The sequence below is a fragment of the Betta splendens genome, chromosome 16, assembly GCF_900634795.4.
Source record: "Betta splendens chromosome 16, fBetSpl5.4, whole genome shotgun sequence".
Lineage (NCBI taxonomy): Eukaryota > Metazoa > Chordata > Actinopteri > Anabantiformes > Osphronemidae > Betta > Betta splendens.
In genome coordinates this window covers 18,861,123-18,883,535 of record NC_040896.2, presented here as the reverse complement: position 1 = coordinate 18,883,535, position 22,413 = coordinate 18,861,123, and the positions used below count along the sequence as shown (strand labels likewise).

The 22,413-nt window shown below is 50.0% G+C and overlaps 1 protein-coding gene across 2 annotated transcripts in view; it reads right to left on the bottom strand.

The window, feature by feature from the left end:
• Nucleotides 1-308: 308 nt before the first annotated feature.
• LOC114843128 (teashirt homolog 1-like) overlaps nt 309-22,413 on the bottom strand; it is a 33,801-nt gene continuing 11,696 nt past the window's right edge. For both annotated transcript variants that reach the window (XM_029129379.3, XM_029129377.3), the window contains exon 3: nt 309-5,168. In XM_029129379.3, coding sequence (XP_028985212.1) covers nt 1,651-5,168 — 3,518 coding nt within the window. In that variant the 3' untranslated portion in view covers nt 309-1,650. The remainder of the gene's footprint in view (nt 5,169-22,413) is intronic.

Below are 22,413 nucleotides of genomic sequence, written 5' to 3'. Positions count from 1 at the left end.
TTAGAATAATCATTGGTGGCATGATGCGGCTCAGTCATCAGTTATACGTATGACACCAGTGGCTTTTGCCTTTTCTCTTAACATTCCGCAACCATGAAAGTCGGCCCGTTACAGAAGACAAAACAAAGGGAGAGCAGGAAATTTCCAACGTCAACGCTGCAGCAAAGCTGAAATCCCATTACCCTGGGTTAGGATTAGATACGGGTATGACCTGCTTTAATTGGCCATAAAGCAAATGCTACAGATGCGAGTTTTATGTGGAGTTCGGCGAACCACCGTGACAAATGAACACACAACCACAAATGTAAGACTGTTAACAACTGCTTTGGGGTTTATTGTACAATTCAGAAAGAAATGAAAGAAACTAATCGGTGCTAAAAAGTTGTTTTTTTTTTACAATATTATCGATAAAACATTGAAATGTATAGTCATTGTGCATCGCTTATTTATTTTCCACACCATTTCATGCATCAAATTGGATGCAAGTATAATTAAAATCATTTCTGTAAACCAAGCCAAAGAAGCTAAATTTGTATTTTCTTTAAAAAAGGACATTTTTGTAGCTCTACAGCATATATCTATATACACCATCTGTTTTTATTTTTTAGCACTTTTGTATATAAAATGACAATATAAAAGTTAGAGAATGCACACACCTTAAGATACAAAGAATGCTGAGCTGTTTGAAATGGTAGGATATGTCTCATGGAGTACTGACGTTTCACTGCTAATCATTTACATGTAACAAACTGTTTCTCTTTACAGTTGAATAAAGCGACACAATTTAGAAAGAGAAAGTTGTAACAAACCATACAACTGGAAAATAGCTATAAGGTGATACTTCACAACAAGGAAAGTTTTTTTCTTTTTCTACTCTCGGAGCAAACTTGCATACTGATGGTCATTCCTCTTTCACTGATTGATTCCGAACCAGAAGCAGCAGCATTTTTTCAGTTTTTCCCAAATCTTCGTGTGATCTCTTTTTTTTTCTAATACACTGACGGATTTATGAGCAGGCCATTCATCATCAAAAACAATGCAGTGACAGGAACCCAAAGAAGGAGTGGGGGAATGATTTTCCTTGATTTTTCTTTCTTTTTTTTTTCTTTAAATCAATCTAAATTTGACAAATGCAAGATATTTCAAAACATGTTCTCTTTACAAATTCAAAACTCAAACTGTCTAAGGTGCTACTTCAGTCTTTCAGGAGATTCTCTCATTCTTTTGGTGTATACATTTAATTTCCACCTTCTTCATATCAAGTATTATACAGCTTTCACTTCCACCATTTCTTCCCACTCGCCACTTTTACCGTTGAAGCAGTAGTTGTATTTTTGCCATGAAAAGATTAAAATCGTGTATTTAACCTTGATTCACTAAAATACATGCACAGATCAGACAAATAGCATATAAATATATTACAAAATAAGTGTAAAAAAGCTTGGCAAAACAAAAAAGAAACAAACAAATCAACATGAAAAGACATGGTCCAGTCAGGCAGTTATCACAACGAAAAATAATAAGACTGATTTTTTTTTCTGGAGGCTCAGTTCGGCCCAGTGCAGTAACTGTGAATAATGTCATTTTAGTGCAATGAAATTCTAGTCAGTTCCACAGCTGTCAGTCTCTAACCTCAGCTCGAGACCCCGCTTAAACCTTCTCCATCTTGTCTAGCTTCTCCAGTTTCTCCAGAGCCGTGACAAACACCAGGTGGTCCTCTGGAGACTTCCCGTGGGTCTTGCTGAGGTGCAGTTTGACTGCGTGTTTGCTGACGAATGTCCGATTGCAAAGTCTGCACTGGTACACGGAGCCCGTGTCGTCCTCCTGTGTGGTCAAGGCTGACAGAGGGTTGCTGAATGTCATTTTGTCTGTGATCACCTTTGAGGCAGCCTGCTGCTCCCGTAGGTGCTCAGCTGACAGTTTGGACAGGTCCTTCAAGCTGAAACCCAGGTGAGACTCCAGGTGGCTGATGTAGGAGGAGGGAGTCCTGAACTGGGAGGCACAATCACCGCACAGGAACACGGGCTGGCAGGAGTCCATGTTCTTGAGAAACTTGGTGCCTCCAGTCCGTCTCAGCTGGTACTTGACGTTAGCCAGCCAGTGGGATATGGTGGTCATGGAGAGGCCTGTGAACTTACAGATGTGGACCCTTTCCTGGGGCCCCAGGTCGGTCATGGCGTATCGGCCCTCTGGGGTCTCCCTCAGGCTGGAAGCAAACTGCGCCTGGAGGATGAGGAGGTGCTGGGGGTTCCAGTTGGACTGCCTCCCTTTCCGCTTCTGCACTGGGGAGAGGTCCTCCAGGGCGTCCTCGAACGCGCTGCCGTCAGCGTCCGACTTCTCCGAGACGGAGGACGGAGTCGAGGATTTGGGCGTAAGTCTTCCGGTGAGGTTCTTCACCATGTCGGAGATGTCCATCAGAGCGTTCTCCCTCAAAGGGGAGGAGACTGCGTCGGGCAGGGAGACCAGCGGCTTGTTACCATTTACATTATTACTGGTGAGGAGCACACCGCTGCTGTTATTGTTGCTGTTAGCCGAGGCCTTATTCTTACTCAAGTCTATGGGTTGGTCATTCATTTCATATAACGGATAGTGATTGATGGGCTCGGCCGGCTTGCCCTGAGGACTGGGGTTGAACGCCGGCTTGTCCATCATGCTGTTGCTTATTTTGTAGAGCATAGATAGCGGATCTGCAGCTGGGCTTACTGGTTTTGAGGCTTTGCCCAGGTGTGTGTTCATGATTGACTGGAGAGCGCTGAGAGGGTTGATGAAAGGACTTTCCGGTGAGTGATCGGTGATGATGCCGAGGCTGTTCCCATTAGTGACCGGGGACTGGCATGTTTCGGAGCCATTCTTTGAGTGATTGCTGTGGCCGTCTACTAGGCTCTCCTTGGGCTCCTTCTTGCAGACGAGCTCCGAGTCCACGCTGCCCGGGCTGCTGCTTCTCAGCCCAGCTGCTTTGCCTACGGAGAGGTCATTTGGCGACGACAGTTGCTCCCTCAGTGCAGGAGATGGGGATTTGACTAACGACGGGGGCCGGCATCGTTCCAGACTCAGCATCTTCTCCTCCTTCTCCTTCTTAACGGTGGCAGCTTTGCCTGTCACTTTCTCCACTAGCTCCTCCATGGCAGTGACGTTGCTCCTGAGAGGCGTGGGGGAGGAAGGGCTCCGAGGCGAGTGGATGACTGAGTTGGGGTCACTCACCAGGCCCCGTATCCCGCTGTTGAACATAGGCTGCATCTGGACACTCTGGACGGTTGGGGGCAGAACAGTGGTGGAGCTTTTCATGGCACCCTGCAACTGGTAGGCCGCATGGATGCTAGGGTAGCCCCCCCACGTTGGCGTGCCTGTTTGAGCTTTACTGATGGCACTGGATACCGTGTTCTCTAGGGATTTAAGAATATCTAAACCCTCTTTGGGTGTCTCCTCCAGATCTTCTTCTCTAAGGTATTTGTACGATGTGGTATCAGTGTCGGATTTCTCACCTGAGTCGTCTTTCTCCTCTTTGATTTTCTTCTCCACTGGCTCGCCACTGTCAACCTTTTCATCCTCGGTGCCGTCCCTCTTCTCCTCTGAGCCAGAGGAGAGGGCAGGGGACACCGGCTGGGATTTAATGTTACTGGGAACGGGGAGCCTTGTGGTGGTTGGTGGTAGTGGGATAGACTGAATCTTCTCCTCCACAACTGGATCAAAGACCAGCTGTTTGCCCTTTTTGGAAGCAGAATTTGTGACCTTCAAAAAGTGGCCTGTAACCATCATGTGGGCCGTCAGCTGCTGCAGTGTGTCATGAGAGCTCCCGCACTCCATGCATTTCAGGATCTGGGCCTTGCGAGCTTCAAACTGCCATGTGTAGCTGGCACCGTTCTGGTAGCCGTAGCGGTTGTTGGGCGTTACATAGGGGTTAGCTGTGGATTTTGCATCTTTGCCAACGTCACCGAGAGACACGCTCCCACCACCACTAACAGCATGGATAGAGTCTGGGGAACACGGCGACACTATAGCATCTTGGATCGCTCGCTTTTTAGCCGAAGTGGGCACCAGTTTAGTGGCCAAGGCTGGCACTGGTTCTTTAAGAGGCACTTTCTGGTAATGCTTGGTCTTGATCATATGAACGCTGAGATCTTGCAAGGACTCAAATGAGTGGCCACAGTACATGCACTTCAGCACCTTCTGCGCGTCCTCTTTCCCTTCCATCTCCATCAGGGACCGCTTGCGCGGTTTGGACCAGCGCTTCCCCTGATCCTCCTCTTTGTCCTTGTTGTCATCCCGGTAGTGGCCGGTCTCATTCATGTGGACCGTCAAGCCGACCAGCGTGTCGTAGGCAGCGCTACAGTCTTTGCATCGAAACTTGCTCGCGCCAGTGAACACAGAGCCGTACAGCTTGTTGTTCTGCCGGTAGAGCTGGACTGTGCTGAAGAGGCTAGGCTCTGGTAAAAGGTGATAGGGGGTCTGTTGAAGGGTTTTGGCAAGCGCTGCCTGGTGCCAGTCATAGGCCACACCGCTACCATTACTGGCCCCACCACTGCTGCTCCCACTGCTGCTGGTTGCATTGTGGCTGCTTACGGAGCTGGCTGCTGTGCCATTAGTATTACCACTTCCGTTGCCCGTGTGGTTGACAGTGGTGCTAGAGCCCCTGCCGTTGTGGTGATTGTTAGCCATGCTGACCCCACTGCTCTTCACGGTGGTTGTAGTCGTCGAGACGGAGGCGGTAGGCGCAGTCTCCGTGGTGCTGAGAGTACTGTTGATACCGCCCGCCGCAGCAGGCTTAGCTTTCATGATGTCCATTGTGATGCTGGACCAAGAGGCGTCTGAGATGAGGTTTGCATAGACGGCTTTCATCTGCGCCAGGCTGTCCTGGAAGGAGAGGCCGTTGTTGGGGCGGAAGGGCAACGCGGTGCCCTCCCTCTCCTGACCATCCCTGGAAGAGGTGCTCTTGAAATCTGCAAGTCGGTCGCTGGCATCGCTGAGTGGAGACCCGTATCCAGCGTCAGGGTTGGTGCCGTTGCTGAGCGGAGAGTCCCTGTAGCTGGGCGGCTGACCTCCGTCCACGTCCTCCTCTTCCTCGTTGCAAAGAAACTCGTTGTCTTGGCCGTCTAATGATAGGCCGTCATCCTGCAGGTGTTCTTCCTCATCATGAGTGTCTGCCTTGAGCTCATCCTCGGGCATGTACGCTGGAGCACAGAGAGAGAGAGAGAGAGAGAGAGAGAGGGAAGGGAGATAAGAGAGACAGAGAGAGAAGACAAAAAACAGAGAAGGAACAGAAAAAAAGAGGTCAGCTCAGTGAAATTAAAGATTTACAGCACACTAACAGGACCCCTGTCAAAATAACATGGGAAGCATATTCAATGACGGCAAATGAAGGCTTTTATTCTCGTCCAGTATGTGTGTGTGTACGTATAAGTATGCATGCATGCATGAGTTTGTGTGTTTTTTTACACACATCTGGTTCTGAAAGCCAGTGGTGAAAAAAGCCTCCAAGGGAAAAATAAATCACTGAGCTTCTGACAGTTGTCCTTTTGCTTCCCAACTCCCTATTCCTCTGCACAAGCCTCGTGTTTCCCAGGAAATGACTGACTGTTTGGCCTTGTTAGCCAGCTGCATGCTTGCATGTTCAACTCCCCCCTTCTCTCTTTCTATTTGTGAAGTTCACCTCCGCACATGTTCAGTTTACGCAAGCGATCAGACGGTAGATTCAGGCAAAACCTAAATTTGGAGATAAGACAGCTTTTACGACGCCAAGGTCGTTTTCATGTAAGCTAATGGAAAACAAAGGAAGTATTCTGATTGAGAGGGCCACCGCGTCGCGAGAACAATCCCGAGGCAGGATTGGACAGTTTGTGCCAAATCTGCTGCTTCCTCGTGATCCAAAATGTCATAGACACTGTCCATCCACAGTCAAAGATTGAGGTGTGGAGAAAAAGAACTGTAAAAAGAGGCAAAGGCGTGTGTGTGTGTGTGTGTGTGTGTGTGTGTGTGTGTGTGTGTGTGTGTGTGTGTGTGTGTGATTGTGTGTGTGTGTGTGTGTGTGTGTGTGTGTGTATGTGCACATGCTGGGAGAGACACAGCAAGCATCAGTAAATAGGGAAGACAGGAGGTGGTTAGGGAAGAACAAGTGAGCAGGAGAAAGAAAAAAGTGAGCAGGAGGCGGCTGGTTTGGTGGGCGGGGAGACGTGTTGGAGAAAAAAGGGAGGAAGAAGAGGGAGAGGGAGAAGAGAGGGTGAGGGAGGGAGGCAGACAGGAAAGACGGCCCCCTAGCTTCTTCCTTTATCTCCTTCCTGCATGGTGAGATGTGTGTCCTAGATGCCAGTATCAGTCTCTCCTGATGAAACAGATGTGCTGTCAGCTTCAAACGGCACGCTAACCTGTCATATCATAATCTAAGTGGACATAATACCTGATATATATACACTGGCACCATTTACTGCTGCCTGAGAGAAGATGGGTGGAGGAGGTGGGGGAGGTGAGCAGCTGCAGCATCAACTGTGACTGCGTGATGGTGTGTGTGTGTGTGTGTGTGTGTGTGTGTGTGTGTGTGTGTGTGTGTGTGTGTGTGTGTGTGTGTGTGTAAGTGCCTCGGTAAAGTGCCCGTGTTCGCCTGCACGCTCACCTTCACATGCCTGTGTACTTTATGCACCCGGGTGCACATGCGTGTTCGCTCCTGAAGTGCAGCGCCGGAGCCACAGACCATAGGATTGCCTATAAGTCTGAGTTCACCGTGTGCTACTGATACACCCTCCTCTAAATGAGCAACACACTCCCCTAACGCCTGACAGGATTTCAGTGAAATGAGAGCACTACAGGAGAACCTGGCTGCGCTTCAATCCCACTGACAGACTGAGACTGAGACAGTTTCTAAAACTCCTGAAAATCCCTAACACAGCAGATTAGCATTATGCGCTGTACTCTCTACAACACATCTGCAGAGTGTCTCCTGTTACTGCGCCTTTGCCTCCGCGAGCCCGCTCTCCGAGCAGGAAGCTATCAGTAAATATAAGCAATTCAATATACAAATCGCCGTGCGGGGCGGCTATTCATCCTGCACAAGCCCACACGGACGGCGCAAACATACAGTAGGAATTACCTACGTGAGTCACCCACGCTGGCTGCAGCCAGAAGGATGGCTGAACCCCAATAGTTGGCGGTGCTGAGTGCACGCGCAGACACACAGAGGCAGCAGGAATGAGAAGCAGCAGATCAGAAATATCCCTGGGTGAGTGACAAAACACGGGCTGCGGCAGGGAGGGGCTCAGAGCGACGAGCAGGTCGCCAGGGAACCCTTTGACGATCCCTGTCAATCAATGACCGTCCTGCCACGTTGTCATGGAAACAACAAAGAGGGAGATATCGAAAGCACACAGACAAAAGACTGGCAGAGACCGACATCTGTAAAAAAAAGAATCACAGGCAGCAACCGGAGGGCTTCGCGAACCACAAACGTATTGCTGATGATCTCTCCATCCGCTGCAAATCAACGCTAGGCGTCCGATCACGGCGACGTGCAGCCGCGTAATTGTGACGGGCGAGCAGATGAGGCCGGGCTCACGGCACCGGCACCAGCACCGGCACCAGCCGCGGAGGAGGAGGAGGAGGCGCGAGGGGCCGTCCCCGGCGGTTTGCCGTGCAGAGCGGGTGATGGCTGTGAGCAGGGCCATCTGCGCGGGCGCCAAAGCGCCTGTCACTTTTGCTCGGGGACGCGCCGCCATCAAGGAGACAGGCGGCGGCGTGGCCGGGCCCGCGCCGCACACTCACTGTCAGGAGCGGCAGCGATCAAGCCCACCGGCGGCCGCGCCGCATCGCATCGCCGGCGACACGCGCCCGGGGAGCCCGGAATTAGCATCCGCTGTGGCTGCACATGCGCTTAATACAAAGGAGTACGAAGCAGGTCAAGTGCTAAAAAGGGTTTGTAGTAGCCCGGTAGGCTGTTATAAAAAGCAGCTTTAAAGATTCATAAGGCTCAAATGGACTGACATATACACCTATGGAGCTGTAGAGCGGTTTGCACGTCTCAGGCAACCAAATAGACTTTCAGGCTACAGACCCTTATTCCAAAAGCTCCAACAGAGCTCGACGCTCTCGTATCATTATTCTTATTCGAACGAGACACTTCCTAGACTACTACCCAAAATAAAGCACCCGTGAAGGACCCTCCATTCTGATTAGCGCCTGATATGTAAAGATCAAAGGACGCTATGCAGATTGGGTGATCACGTCCCCCCCCCCCCCGAATGCGGAGCGGAGCCGAGCGTCTGCGGAGCCGACGGCGCGACGAGCTGTTTCACTGACGAGGAGCCTGCGGCGAACGGAACGCCCCGGATCCCGCCTCCACGCGACGCTGGGCCCCCGCGATGGGACGACGGGACCGACCCGAGCGCGGATCATCTGTAAAACACCCCGCCTCGCCACACAGCTCGACTCGGACTGGGATCTGATTTTTGCAAATGATACCAAATGAAATACAACCGGCGGACGCGTCAGCGTTTTGGCGAGCGCTAAAGCAGAAACATATCACTCTTTTTTTGTTTTTTTTCAAAACTTTGTTATCTTTCTCCACCCTACACTTTTTTTTTTTTTGCCTTTCTCCCTTTTCTTTGCTGAGAGTCTGCTGGTTGTTAAATCAATAAAACTCTCTGTCAGGCTTGTGGAGCTTCACCATTTGGCCGCTGTCAAAGCCAAACAAACCAGATAAAAAAGGCAGAAAGGCGATGAAATGAGAGTGAGGGAGAGAGAGAGAGAGAGAGAGAGAGAGAGAGAGAGAGAGAGAGAGAGAGAGAGAGAGAGAGAGAGAGAGGCAAAATAAGGGGATGAAACCAGTCAGCCTCCCCTCACCACCACCTGCCCCATTTCTCCAACACCCCTCCTTCTATTTATTTACACACATTTCTTTATTTATTTGATGTGAGTTTGGGAAGAGGGGGCAATCACGGCAGTCATTTGCGGCACTAATGTCCAATCACAGGCCCCTTCACTCATGTGATTTAGACAGTGCAGGAGAGGGTTGGCGGCAGAAACGGCGGGGAGGGGTGGGCGGCGGGTTGCAGGGGCCGTTTAGGCCGGGCCCTAATAGGAAACTGGCAGTCTTATTCCTTCCCCAGATTCTGTTTGTCACCCCGCTCTCCATTACGTGCCTCTCAGCCCTGATGGCTTTGGACAGCAGCTGATCAAAAAGCCATCGCTTGACCTACACGCCGTGGCAGAACGAGGCTCGCGCCCTGCGCGGGGAGAGAGGCGGCGGAAGGCAGATGAGATGGAGCGAGGAGGGGGGTGGATGTCTGTGCATGTGTAGAGAGTAGAAAGGGAGCGGTGGCGAGGAAAGGGGGGGGGGGGGGGGGGGGGGGGGGGGGGGGGGGGGGGGGGGGGGCACAGCTCTCGGACCGGGACAAGAGGGCTGTAAATAAAATGACATTATTATTTCCTCTGTCCCGTCATGTAGAAAAGCCAATTATGGTAATGCTGCTGCCGGCGTGTCACAGGGAATGTTGGGATGTGCTTCCCGTGAAGCGGCTAACATGAAAGCAATGCCATGATCAGGAACACGGGCCTCGGTCTGACAAGAGACTACAGATTGGGAGAAGAGGAATGGGGGGTGGAGGGGGGCGGCAACAAAGCTGTATGTGGACCTCACGGATGAATATTAAGCTTTCTGCAGGAAAAAAAGGGTTCATGGAATCCCATTACAGTCGCCAAAATAAAGTTTGGAGATAAAGGTTTGGAAATAGGCAAAGTTTACTGTTAAAATGCCGACATCGCGGAAGAGCCTTACAAAATAAGACAAACAGACGTCACATCAGGAGCGCGCCGTGAAATGAGTATGAGTGAGAAGCCCTAACATAGTAAGAGAAGCTATCAACCTGCGAAGTTCAGGTTCAGGAATTCATGAATTATACTCTGTCACGCCTCAAAATTTGACGAGATGAATTATGCAAAGACAACGGGGAAAGAGCCGGATATTGAAGGTGAAGACGATCATTTGCCTCAGAAGCTATAATTCGTTCTCATCTCATCTCAGGCTTCTCCCGGTGTCCCGTTCCTAAAATTCCTCAAGCCTGCTTGATAGGGGAGCTCTCCTTAAAATAATTCCTACCTTTCTCCTTCCAGTCCCCCCCCCCCCTCTGTCGCCTCCTCCTCCCTTCAGCCGTGCTCACACGCCCACATGGGCCCCTCCCAAGCGGAATAATGGGAGCATATGGCCTAAGCAGCACCTACAGGCCTTAAATAACTGCTGCAGCATTCCAGCTCGCTGTACCAATTTATCTCCCCCCCCTCACTCTCCACCCCATTTCAAAACACTTCTAGCCTGAGTTGAGCTCAGCAGACAGCGGCGGATGGGACATGTTGTTCTTCAAACACATAATGGAGTGACGCAGAAAGTGGTGTGAATGTGAATAAGTGCTGCGCAAACAGAATTAGGCGGTGAAATTCCGTGTTATTGGCAGATATTCGGTGGGATAACTGTGCTCCGCCGTGGTAGTTTGTGCTCGAGGACCTCGAGCACACACTTTAGGTCAGTTACTGTTACAGTAGGTCTGTAGCAGCATGTAAAATAGTCTGCTTCGCTCCACCTGCACTTCATTAAATACGAATTTTAGTCTGTCGCTCTAAAAAAGCTGAACCCTTTGTTTGTTTGTGGCAAACAAAAGCTGCTGTTTATAGCTGCTAATTGTCTATATTTCCATTACATCCATGTAGATGGAATGGGGAATCTGACCAGTAGGGGACCAGGGGTCAGAGGTCAGACAGGTAGCGGTCACTAAGCTGGTGCAGCCATTCTCCTCAGAACGACGCAGAGCTTCCAGTATGTAGGTGTATTTGTGCATATGCTTGTGTATGGGCAGGTATAAGATCCAGGAGGCGTGTGGGCAGGTTTGAATGCGTGTGTGCGTGTGTGTGTGTGTGTGTGTGTGTGTGTGTGTGTGTGTGTGTGTGTGTGTGTGTGTGTGTGTGTGTGTGTGTGTGTGTGTGTGTGTGAGAGAGACCGAGTGCGAAAGGTGCTGCTGTTTTATTTATAGAGCGAGCGCTATTTATACCCGACTCAAAGATCAGTTCAGAGAAGCAGCTTGTGGGCCACAGCCAAGATCACTCTCCATTACCGTGCATGCACAAAACCAAAACACACACACACACTCACACACACACCAAGGCTGCAAGCACGGTCGCCTCTGCTTTTTCACAAGCGCATGCAGTAACAACACAATGAGACATTTACAGTATATCCATGTGTTAGTTGGCGAAGGAGACGAAGAGAGCGGAGATGAGGGGGGTTGGGGGGTGGGAGGGGAAATGGGGGGAGTGGGGGTTGAGCCCACACTTACTGAGTGTTCTTCATGGAGTACAGCAGGCTTTAACATGCTGGGAGATCGATACAGTGAACCAGCACCAATCGATTGCATTTCATCTGGCTTTGTTTTTTAAATTTCATTCTCACCCACTCACACTGCGCACTGAGCTGCTGCCGTCCTGCAAGGCAGCGCCGAAACAAACACACACGTGTATGCAAATACCCATACAAACACACACACACAGACACACACACACACCTGAGTGGCTCAAACGATCGCACCCTCCGTGCAAAAGCGTCTTCAATAAACCCGTATGGAATTTATTTATTTTTATTGAGCATATCAGCCCATCCTGGTCTTCTCTGCATAACAAGGCCTGTATAATTAAACCATAAATTTCAGTGCGCTCCTTTAATTACCACAGACAATGTCAGGAGGCAGCAGAGTAAACAAATGGCTTTGAAGTGAGCAAGGAAAAAAGTGCTTCGACACAGCAATGGAGAAGCTGTTCATTTTGGTGCGGATGTTGTTGCACTTGAAAAGGATGAAATGTTCAGACGACTGTACGTACGTACAGTATGCACCCCCCCCCCCTCCCCTCCTGCATTTTCTAAGAATGTTACTGCGGGATGCAGGTTTGCTGTAAAATGAAGGGAGAAATAACCAGCGCGTCACTGTAAGCATGACAATGTACAAACACGTGGGTTTGGACGAGCGCGACTCGCGTGCAACTATTAATAAAGAATGCGAGGAAGTCTCTGTGCAGATCTGCATCAGGCTTTTGTTACTGGAAAGTGCGTAATTTATAGGAAGCTGGGGATTCTGGGTATCCATGACTGAACAGTGTGTCGTGTACAGTATATACATGCGTGTGTGCCTCAGTGTGTGTGTGTGTGCTGTGTGCGTGTGTGCGCTTTAGGTCAATGTCAACACACAGACCTGCTTCCCAGCAGCTCAGCTAATTACACAAGAGCCCTGAAGGCCACTTAGAACAGGTTAGCTAATTAACAAACAGGCTGATTGCAGATTAATTGAGAGGTGTTCCTAATCTTCACCCCTAAACGTAATGACAAATGCTAACTGCGCTAATTAGCCCGGTATGGAGAGTCGGGAGTGGGGCTCGTATTTGCAGTCGGCGCGGCTCACGTGCGTCGCATGTGCGGCTCGCGTCCAGAGGCTCGGTGCAGATGTGCCCACAGGTGAAAACACGAAGACGACGCAACCAAAACAACACAAACATCATCGTCAACAATTTTAAATGTCCAAGTCCAGGTTTCCGGGTTCCCTGTTTAAGCTTGTATATGAAAGTGGAGTTGACCTTTCGCGTGTGTATGTGTGTTTAAGAAGCGCTGGAACATAATTAGAGTGCGGACATCATGAAATCTGAAACGGCGTCAACACAATGGGTTACGGTGGATTAGAGCAGCAAAATGAAGAAAAATAGGCTGCTCAACGGGGATTTAAGCCAGCACCCATCTGTGGGACCATCACCTGCCAATAGAAAATAGACGCCCACACTCCTCCCTCCACACACACACACACATACACACACACACTCATATTGTAATTTTCACAGCCACTAAAATTGCTTCCCAAGGTCCGGCTTCCTCCACCCAACTTCCATCTGTCTGGATAAATTTATCATACAGTTCGCCTGTCTGTCTGACACACACACACACACACACACACACACACACACACACACACACACACACACACACACACACACACACACACACACACACACACACACACACCTGTGCCTTTTAAGCTGTCCACACCCCCCAACGCATAGACACACACTCCACTTCCACCTGGCCTCTTTCAACCTCTGACCCCTCCCTCACCCATTCCCTCCCTTCCTCCCTTAATCCTTCCCTTCGTCCATAGATGGAGCTTCCTCCTTTCTTCTTTCCACCTGTGCTTTTAAATCCCTACATCAAGATGGACCACTTCAGGATGGAACCCGCACGCACGCCACGCCGGTAAACACACACGAAACGCGAGCCCTGCCCGAATCCCAGGAAACGCACACAAAAACGCACACGAGCGCGGACGCACACGCGCGAATGCACTGTCCCTGACAAGACAACAGCCAGCAGCAGCTGCTTCCATCGCCTAGCAACGGCCGGCCTGATAGATGACCCAACGATGGATAATTACCGTAAATCACCACAGCTCACAGACTAAAGGAGAGAGAGAGGGGTGAGGCAGCTTGCGAAAGAGTGGGAAAGAAAGCGAGAGAGAGAGAAAGAGAGAGAGAGCAGGAACTGAAAGGGATCAGAAAAAGGACTGGAACGGGTTGTGTGTGCTCTAATGCACCTTGATGAGCTTAAATTCATCTGCTTTTTAAAGCACAGTGCGCACACACACACACGCACACACACTTTTAAGTGTATATACACACACTCATATGCACAATTCATACACGCTAGAACTGAAATTAATCTGCATGTTATATATACGTGCATGCGTGAAAACTCACGTTGGCAGCATTGTCGCTGCGATCTAAAACCATAAGCCCCGCCCCCTTACAGAGCAGCTCGCCTGTCACAGACCCACCGCTTTTACACCAATCACAAGCCAAATGCCGTGTGGCAGTGGGTGTAAAAGCTGCCGTACGGACCTGAAAACCAAATCACATTCACAGTCTGAGGGATCAGTGCTGGGTTGCAGTTGCATTGTGATCTTTTTAAACACGTTCACACAAAGCGATTGCCGCGTCGTCTGCATTCCACGTTTTCCAAACGCGGCCGAATGACAAACTACTTCCAGAAGTTTTAAATAATTCAGCTCCGAACAAAGTTTACTTGGAATTATCAACAGATCTCCGATATGCACACGCAGCTGCTCCGCTCACTTCCCCTTCATTTTCTGCTCTCCCAGACATGCAATCTGTCTCTCTCTCTCTCTCTCTCCTCTCTCTTCGGTGCTCGCTCGCCCCCTCCCTCCTCCCTAGCTCCCTCCCTGTGCGAGTCCTGGCTGCTGCAGACATTTGATCTGGCTGCCTTGTGATAGATTGACAGGTAATGAGGAGGTTGAAGGGGCGTTGGAGACAGGAGCAGGTGTTCAGCACAGTCTTTTTGGCCAGCACTAAGCTGCCATGTCCTTCACTGCTGCACCACACCACCCTGCTTACTCTCCCTCTCTCTCGTTCTTCCCTTCCTTCTTTCTTTTTACACCATCCCCCTCTTTAAAGGAGACTATCCAATCCATCACGCAGTGACACAGTTGGACGTGGACTGTCTTTATATGGGGAGAATGCGCGGGCCGTGGAAATAAATAGAGGAACGAACAGCGCGTCCCGGGCCGGCAGCAGCAAACTGGGCCTCGGACTGATCAGTCAAATCCGGTCGGGGAGAAGATGAGACTGATTTGGAGCATTGTATTAGCTCTGTATTAGCAAAACAGATTGTGTCAGGCAGGGACACGCCTTCACGCGATTCTAAAAGTTTCCTGAAAGCCAAACTGAGGTTCTCGTCCAGATTCAGCGGCTCTATGACAGAATGCAGGTTTCACTGCAGGATTTACACACTTAAGTTGGTGAGTTAATCCCCCCCCCACTTCTCTGAGGAGCATTTTATGGTCAGCCACCTATAATAAAAAATACTGCTACACTTGTATTCACCTCCTGAAGTCGGGTAGACTTTCCACCTGCATCGTATCAGAGATGGACGCCCGTGTCTGGACGCCATCCAGCGAGAAGCGCACAGCACATCGGTCTAACGTTACAGCAACCCCTTTCTGAGTTACTATACACTTTGACCTGTTCCAGTTCTGCTGACAGGGCAAAGCGCAGCTGTGCATCATAGCTCAGCAACTAAGGAAGAGCAAAGAGGAGAGAAGGGGATGATGGGTGGGAAGGCGGAGTCAGGGAAAAGACAGAGCGCCAGCTGGTAAATGTGTCACTCATTCATTAGAAACAAACAAAATGTTTGGTGCTGGTAAGTGACTGGCGAGCGCCCTGTGAAATAAGGTCACAGTAACAACAAAAGCCATGAGAAAGGCTCATCTGCTTCATCGCTCAGGCATTCGGCGCGGGGAAAGGACTCTGTGTTGGGGTTTGGTCAGTTGGCTCAAATTTCCAGGGGGTTGAGTTGTGTTTCCTTAGTGACGCAGTCTCAGGCAGAAACCAGCCGCTGAGCCACACGTAGTGTCGCAGCATTAACGACATCTTTACAGCAGCAACGGCGGTTCTTGTGTCATTGTCATCGTGAAGCCAGCATTCAGACTCAGCAGGGGGGCCGGGGAGTTAATACCCAACACTAAAGAGCACGACCCATCCTAAATCAGAGCTCCATGAGGAGACGGCGAGGCGGAAACAGCGTGTTCCCTGTAAACATTCCTCAGAGGTGAACGCAGCGCTCGACCACCTTCCTCCAGTCAACATCGACATCACAGTTCAAACAACAGGAGATTACTCACTGCATGATGGATGCCGTCGGCCTACAGTCACCGCGGAGGCAAAGTCGGGCTTTGGATACGAGGAGAAACTTTCCCATTCCGTTATCTGGGTTTTGTTTTTATCAGCGTTGCTATAAATGGATTTGAAACGGTGAAATCCAGCACCTGGTCGTTCGTTGGCGCAGCTTTCTTACTTATTCATAGCCCAAAGAAACCGCTTCACCTGGACAGTGTTGCAGACAGTTTAATTATTTAAAATAACACCAGATAAGAGTGTGTAGAATTAAAGAGGATGCTACCAAGCTTAAAATTAGCCTTTTCCCAATTGTCACCTTAGTCAAAGAGAACCTGTTTTCAGGAAGAAAAAAAAACATCATTGACGCACAATCACATTCAAACACACTCGCCTGTCAGTTTATAACTCTCCTGCTCACACACACGCACACACACACACCCATGCAGACCGAGCACCGTCCAACACACAAATAGACACCCACACATACACACTTTTTAAGCCCTCGCCTGGCATCAGCTGTCACACAACCTGTCTCAGAGAACTAAGCAGAGACAGACGCTGTCAACTTAGAGTGCCTCAAATGCCCACATCCAGCCAGGCAGAGGAGAAATCAAGCCTGTCTCCCAGTATAATTTGCGCTAATCCTTCATGGGAGATAGTAAAGTCTATGGCATATCTGCCTAATAGCATCAGTCACCGGCAGGTTCTAATCTCATATTTAGACCCATTTCCATCACAGGCTGACGACAAAAGCGCCAGCACAAAGTGTGATTACCTTCTTATTTTTTACATTTCTGCATGACTTGACTCCTGATAATGGCGCGGGGTTGGTGGGGGAGGTTTGGAAACTTTTTTGAGGTTCTTTTCCCTAGTAGAGGAAGGAGGAAAGTCATTTCAGGCAACTACAGAAGACAGGTGGGCAGGAAGAAAAAGGAGCAAAGTAAGTGGTGAACTGTGTCGGCAGAGAAGAAGTGGAGGTAAAGAGACTGAAAACCTTTCAGTCAAACGCATTCACGCACGCACACACACACACACACACACTCACGCGTCTTAACACACTCGCACGCACACACACTCCTTTTCAAAGCGTTTACAACCTGTGGTGTTTGTCCTGCTCTGCTGGCTGCTTTACCACGTGCATTTGAATGCCGACTGGAGAGCATCCCTCTCTCTTTCAGACAGCGCCATAAAAGACGACACACACAATGAGGGCTCCTTTCAGCCGAGTGGGGCTGCCTGGGGGCAGGGAAGCACCTCCAAAAAACGCCACGGCACTCCAGCTCTCGGGGCACAATGAGGCGCTAAGCCTTGATGAATAATAAGAGATTATTCATAAAGATGACAAACAGAACCAGAAACAAACTACACGAGGTGTCGGGATGAAAAAGTCCTCCAGTCGCGGCGCTGCCTCCACAACGTGCTTGTGTGTGTTTGTGTGCGTCCTCCAGATTGACCCGGCGAGAGACAAAAAGAAGGGGAGGCAGCGCAAGGATCCTAATGAAGCCGTAAATCAGTCTGATGAGAATAGACTCTGAAGGAGGATCACATCACTGGAGATCAATGCAGACAGCTCCGCACACACACGCGCGCGCACACGTGCACTCTCACACACACACACACACACACACACACACACACACACACACACACACACACACACACACACTGACAAGAATGAAGACGAGAAACAACCAGATGCAAACACATGCCAGAATTCCCAAGTGAGGACGACTTATGCAGGTACAAGCAAGTACACAAGGATAAGCACACGTACTCTCATCTACAATCTATTACCCCCCCCCCCGTGCTGCTGCCACCCCCAGAACCCACCCATGGGCTCAGGAGTTCCACCTCCTTGTTCAATCCCACTCGTCTGAATAATATCGGCTGTGATGAATGGCGCCATAACTCTGATATCCACAATCAATCTCTGCTTTAAAGACACATCCATCTTCTGTAATGCTGATGGTGGCGCTCGGGCGGGGGTGGGGCGCCCGCCTGACCCTCCTGGTGGAGGAGAGGGCGCGCGGCGCCACGTTGCACATGGGTGCTGATGGCGGGACGGAGTGACGTCTGTCACTTCACATCGAGTTGCAAAAAAGAAATGAGGCTTAAGAAGACGAATGAAAGGGCTCAGTCCTCCCTGATAACACACACACACACACACACACACACACACACACACACACACACACACACACACACACACACACACACACACACACACACACACACACACACACACACACACAGAGGGAGGGGAGGTAAAAAACTAAGGGACCAGATTGGACCAGAGGGCATTAATTAACAGAACCGTGTGCTCAGTTTATCTGCTTCTCTTTATCGGTCTCCGCCTTGATTTCCATATAAACGCTGATGAATCCACATGACAGAAGGCCGGCGTGAGCCCAACGCCGCCACGATACTCTACAGAACCACAGCACAGCTGTTTGACCGGGATTATATCGTTATGTATTTATTTCATTACAACCAAACTTAGTTGCATTCAGTTAAGACGTAAGATTTCAGAAGAGCCTCTGTGTGAATGACAGGAACAGTGGACACGTAGCTATAGGAGGGGCCAGTACTCAGTGGGCTGTGTGGGGGGGTAGAGGGTGAACTATCCGTGACCTCAGCGAAGGGTCACCCCTCGGTGACACCGCCACCAAATATTCCTCTTAATGATGTACCTCATCTTTTGACTCCCACAGACAAAGCGGGGAAACATTATCCTGTCGGGAGCTCTCCCACACATCTTCCTTCTCTCTTCTCGCCCCCCAACTCGCTCTCTCTCTCTCTCTCCCGCTCTGCCTCCTCGATGCCTCGCGCTGCCCCGACTTGGAAATCTTAATTATTAAGCGGAGAGTTTAATCCAAACTCAAACAAGTCCAGCCTCGTGTCAGAAAATACCAAAAATACAAACGTAAGAGACTGGGTTTTGAAAAACGTTGGGTCTGTGAGCTGAATTAAAGCGTATGCACATGTTGTCCTTAGAAATATTTACATACATCGTCAAAATATTTACCTGCAATATATTATAATTCATTCTACAAAACTGGCTCTAAATGGAATCTTGTTCCACAACGATGCAATTGATGTAATTATAGCTTGCTAATAAATCCATGCTAATTTTACCTAATCATATTTCAGATGCACGTCAGCTAGAGCATGACATCGTCTACAAAATAAGACATCACGCAAACATGTCAACAGGTAAAAAGCTATCAGACTATCAGCGAGGACCCAGGTGTGACAGTTTAGCCATTCTGGATGGAGTTAACCCTATAGCGGGAGCGGATGATGGGGGTGGATGGGAGCCTGGGATGAAAGGTGAGCTGATGATGGATGAGAGGAAGCCGGGCATTAAATGCACGCGGCGAGCCAAGGCATTAACACAGAAGTTGCAGGCAGACGCGCCACGACCGGACTGACACAGCGTGCTATTGTAACTGACACGAGCTCCGCCGCGACGCAACATGTACTTAAATGGGCCCCGAGCGCGCGGTGCCGTGACCCCCCGCGGGCCTTCTAACCGGGGCCTGAGCGGCCGCGAGGGCCGTAACTCCTCTGTCAAACAACGCCGCGGCAGAAGTTACGGCGTGTGCGCGCGTGTGTAAACGTTTCCAGACCGCTGGGAGATAAAATGAATAAAAATGACAGCAAAGTATGTAAAGAATATTATGGAGGGAGTGCTAACAGCTCCGCTGCAGCGAGGCTTCAATAATAACAATCACACAGATGAAGGATAAGGGCTGACTTAAACCAGATCAGCCCTGGAGCAACGCAACACACAGTGATGTCAGTTTACAAAGCGGCGAAGGTGAGGTGAGACTGCAGCAAAGCAAAACTTCACCGGGGCGAACGCTCGTGTCTAAGAGGCGGGAGCACTGAGGGAACTGTACTCTGGGTGCTCCTCCGTCCATTCCTGCGGAGGTCACGCTGCCTTTGGTTTAAAGGTGCAACAGGAGCGACCACGCGCAAACAAAGACACGCGGCGGCGTGCGAGCGCGGGGAAGGGAGGAAGCGGTACGCGGCCCGCTTCTGGCACCGAGCAGTGTGACTGGAGAGGGTGGAGAAGTGGAGGGAGGCGGGGGGGGGGGGGCAGAGGAGAGAAAACGAGGAGGAGAGTGAACAGTGGGGGCGGTCTAAAGGAGAGGAGATGAGGGAGGGAGGGAGAGAGGGAGGGAGAGAGGGTTGAGCGTTGGAATGAACTCTCTTAGGCTTTGTGGTGCACGTTTCCCAAGGCCCCCGCCTGGCCTCTTTGATAAATGACACATGTCATTCTGTCAGCTTGTGACACTGCAGCTGGGAGGCCCTGTGATGTATGGCTCTGCTGAAAAAGGAAATCAACTTTTTTCCCTTCTCTCTCTCTCTCTCTCTCTCTCTCCCTCGCTCTCTCTCACTCCTCCCGTTTCCGCCTTCCTCTCTCGCACCCTTCTTTCTCCCGCCCTCCCTCCCTCGGCCCGGGCTGAGTGCACGGCCTTTTTATATGAGGATTTAGGTTTCCTCTGGTACAGTAGGCTCCCCCCGCCTCACCCACGCCCCCCCTCCCCTCCCCTCGCTCGCTCTCTCTCTCTCTCTCTCTCTCTCTCTCTCTCCTGACAGCGACAGACAGGCTCGCATGCAGCCAGGTTGTGGCTGGTTTGTTTTCCCGCACACACACTCGCAGTGACACAGCTATTATGATCGCGCACAAAGCGGTAACCCGAGGAAAAGGGGGCAACGCCGCATCGGAGGCGGATCCAGGATTTATGGATAAGAGCCGAGGAAGTAAACAAAGTATGCACTTTTTAGTAGGCAAAGCGGGGCAGGTGGGGTGGGTGGGGGGGGTGTAGAGCATATTCCGGTTGGGCAGGATGGCTGGTGTCTCCCACTGGGTCATCTGTCATCCATGTGTCTGACTGGAGGACGAGCACACGGCGCTCTGGAAACATTGCACATACACATTCTCCCACAGGAACTGGGATGAACTAAGAAAAGTATGCCACACACACGTACGCGGGCGAAGCCAGTTACATATTCACAACGGTGAGGAGATAGCGGAGCAAGCGGCCACATGATCAATCTTCAAGAGGTGCAAAAAAAAAAAAAAAAAAAAAATTCAGAAAACAAAGACGCAATGAGATTTTATTTCACAGGGCAAATGAGTGTAACCAATGAGCTGCTCCCGTGAGGCCTGCCCTAACCCTCCCTTCCTGGCAGATTAGCCTATCACGGCATCCCATTGACCCCTCCACTCCATGCGCCGCCCACGCATTGGTTGAGCCAGCACAGAGAAGACTAGTCTCTCTCTGCCTTTTTTTCCCTTATGCATACACACTTTCTTACTCTCTAATCATATCCTGGTTCTTTCTCTCCCTCAATCTACCCCCCACCCCCCCTCCCTCGTTCAGTCTCTCTCTCTCTCTCTCTCTCTCTCTCTCTCAACGACTGACCTGTTATCAGCGCTCTGGAGATTTAACCCCCCCACCCCACCCACACACACACACACACACACACACACACACACACACACACAAAATAAAAAAAATGTATTAAAAAAACGGAGTGTGAGTCAGGCATGACGGAGTGGACGGTTCCCATTGTCGCCTCTCTATCTTCATGTGACCTCACACTGAAACACGCTTCGCCCGCCGCTACGAGACAACCGCGCTGTTTGGGTCTCGAGCTAAAGTCCAAACATCGCTCGCTCTGACTGCTCAGGTAAAAAAAATAAAAAATCCCGATGGAGTGATGGATGCGTTGGTATGAAATCAAGAGGAATGAAGAACAGGATTCAGGCCATTCAGCAGGACTGCATGCACACTAATGAGTAAGAGTTCACTGTGTGTTGCTATGGGGACCAGGGCTACTTTGACTAAAGGAGAGCAAAAAGGAGACACAGAAAGACACAGGGAGGAGAGAAAAAAGGGAAACCAGCGTGAAAAAGGAGGAGGAGTTGGTGAGGATCCAAAAAAACAAAGGAGGAATAAAACACTAAGGGAGACATATTAAAACATTCTGTTGCCAACACTGATTTATTAAAAGAAGACTTTATACCATAGCTCTGACATGACTGATATGACACATTTATTGTGACAGGTAATGCTACAGTGTTGTCCAAGGGAAGCTATTTTAACCACGTTTAATAGTAATGCAGCATTTGGATTGGATTAAACAACAAGGCAACAATATTTTTAGTGTTACTATCATTGCTATTATTATTGGCTTATTGGCTTAGAGCATTTTAGTATCATGTAATTCCGGTTAAAACACACATACTTGGAATTTTTGGTGGCATGAAAATTGTTAAATTAATACCATGCAGGACTATAAATATGAGCTATCTACACCTTCCAGCGCAGAAACACTATATCTGCTGTAAAAGGACCAAATCTGTTTGAACCCCAAACGGAATATGGAGTCAGCTGAGGAGGAGAGAGAGGAAGAGAGCAAGCAAACACGAGGGGTGGGGGGGGGGGCAGCGACGGGCCGGACCGGCGGCCACCTGGGGGTCATGACCTGCCCACGACCCCGTCTCATGTGTGCTCTGGCCACGATGTGCGCGCTCGAGGTGAGGGAGTGAGGGGGACAATGCATCATTAGGGAGTGACGAGCGGTGGCCACGTCAGACGACTGCAGGGCCAACAATGCATTTATAGGAGCCACAGGGCCTTTACAATGGCATCGACACAACAGCTGTGTGTGTGTGTGTGTGTGTGTGTGTGTGTGTGTGTGTGT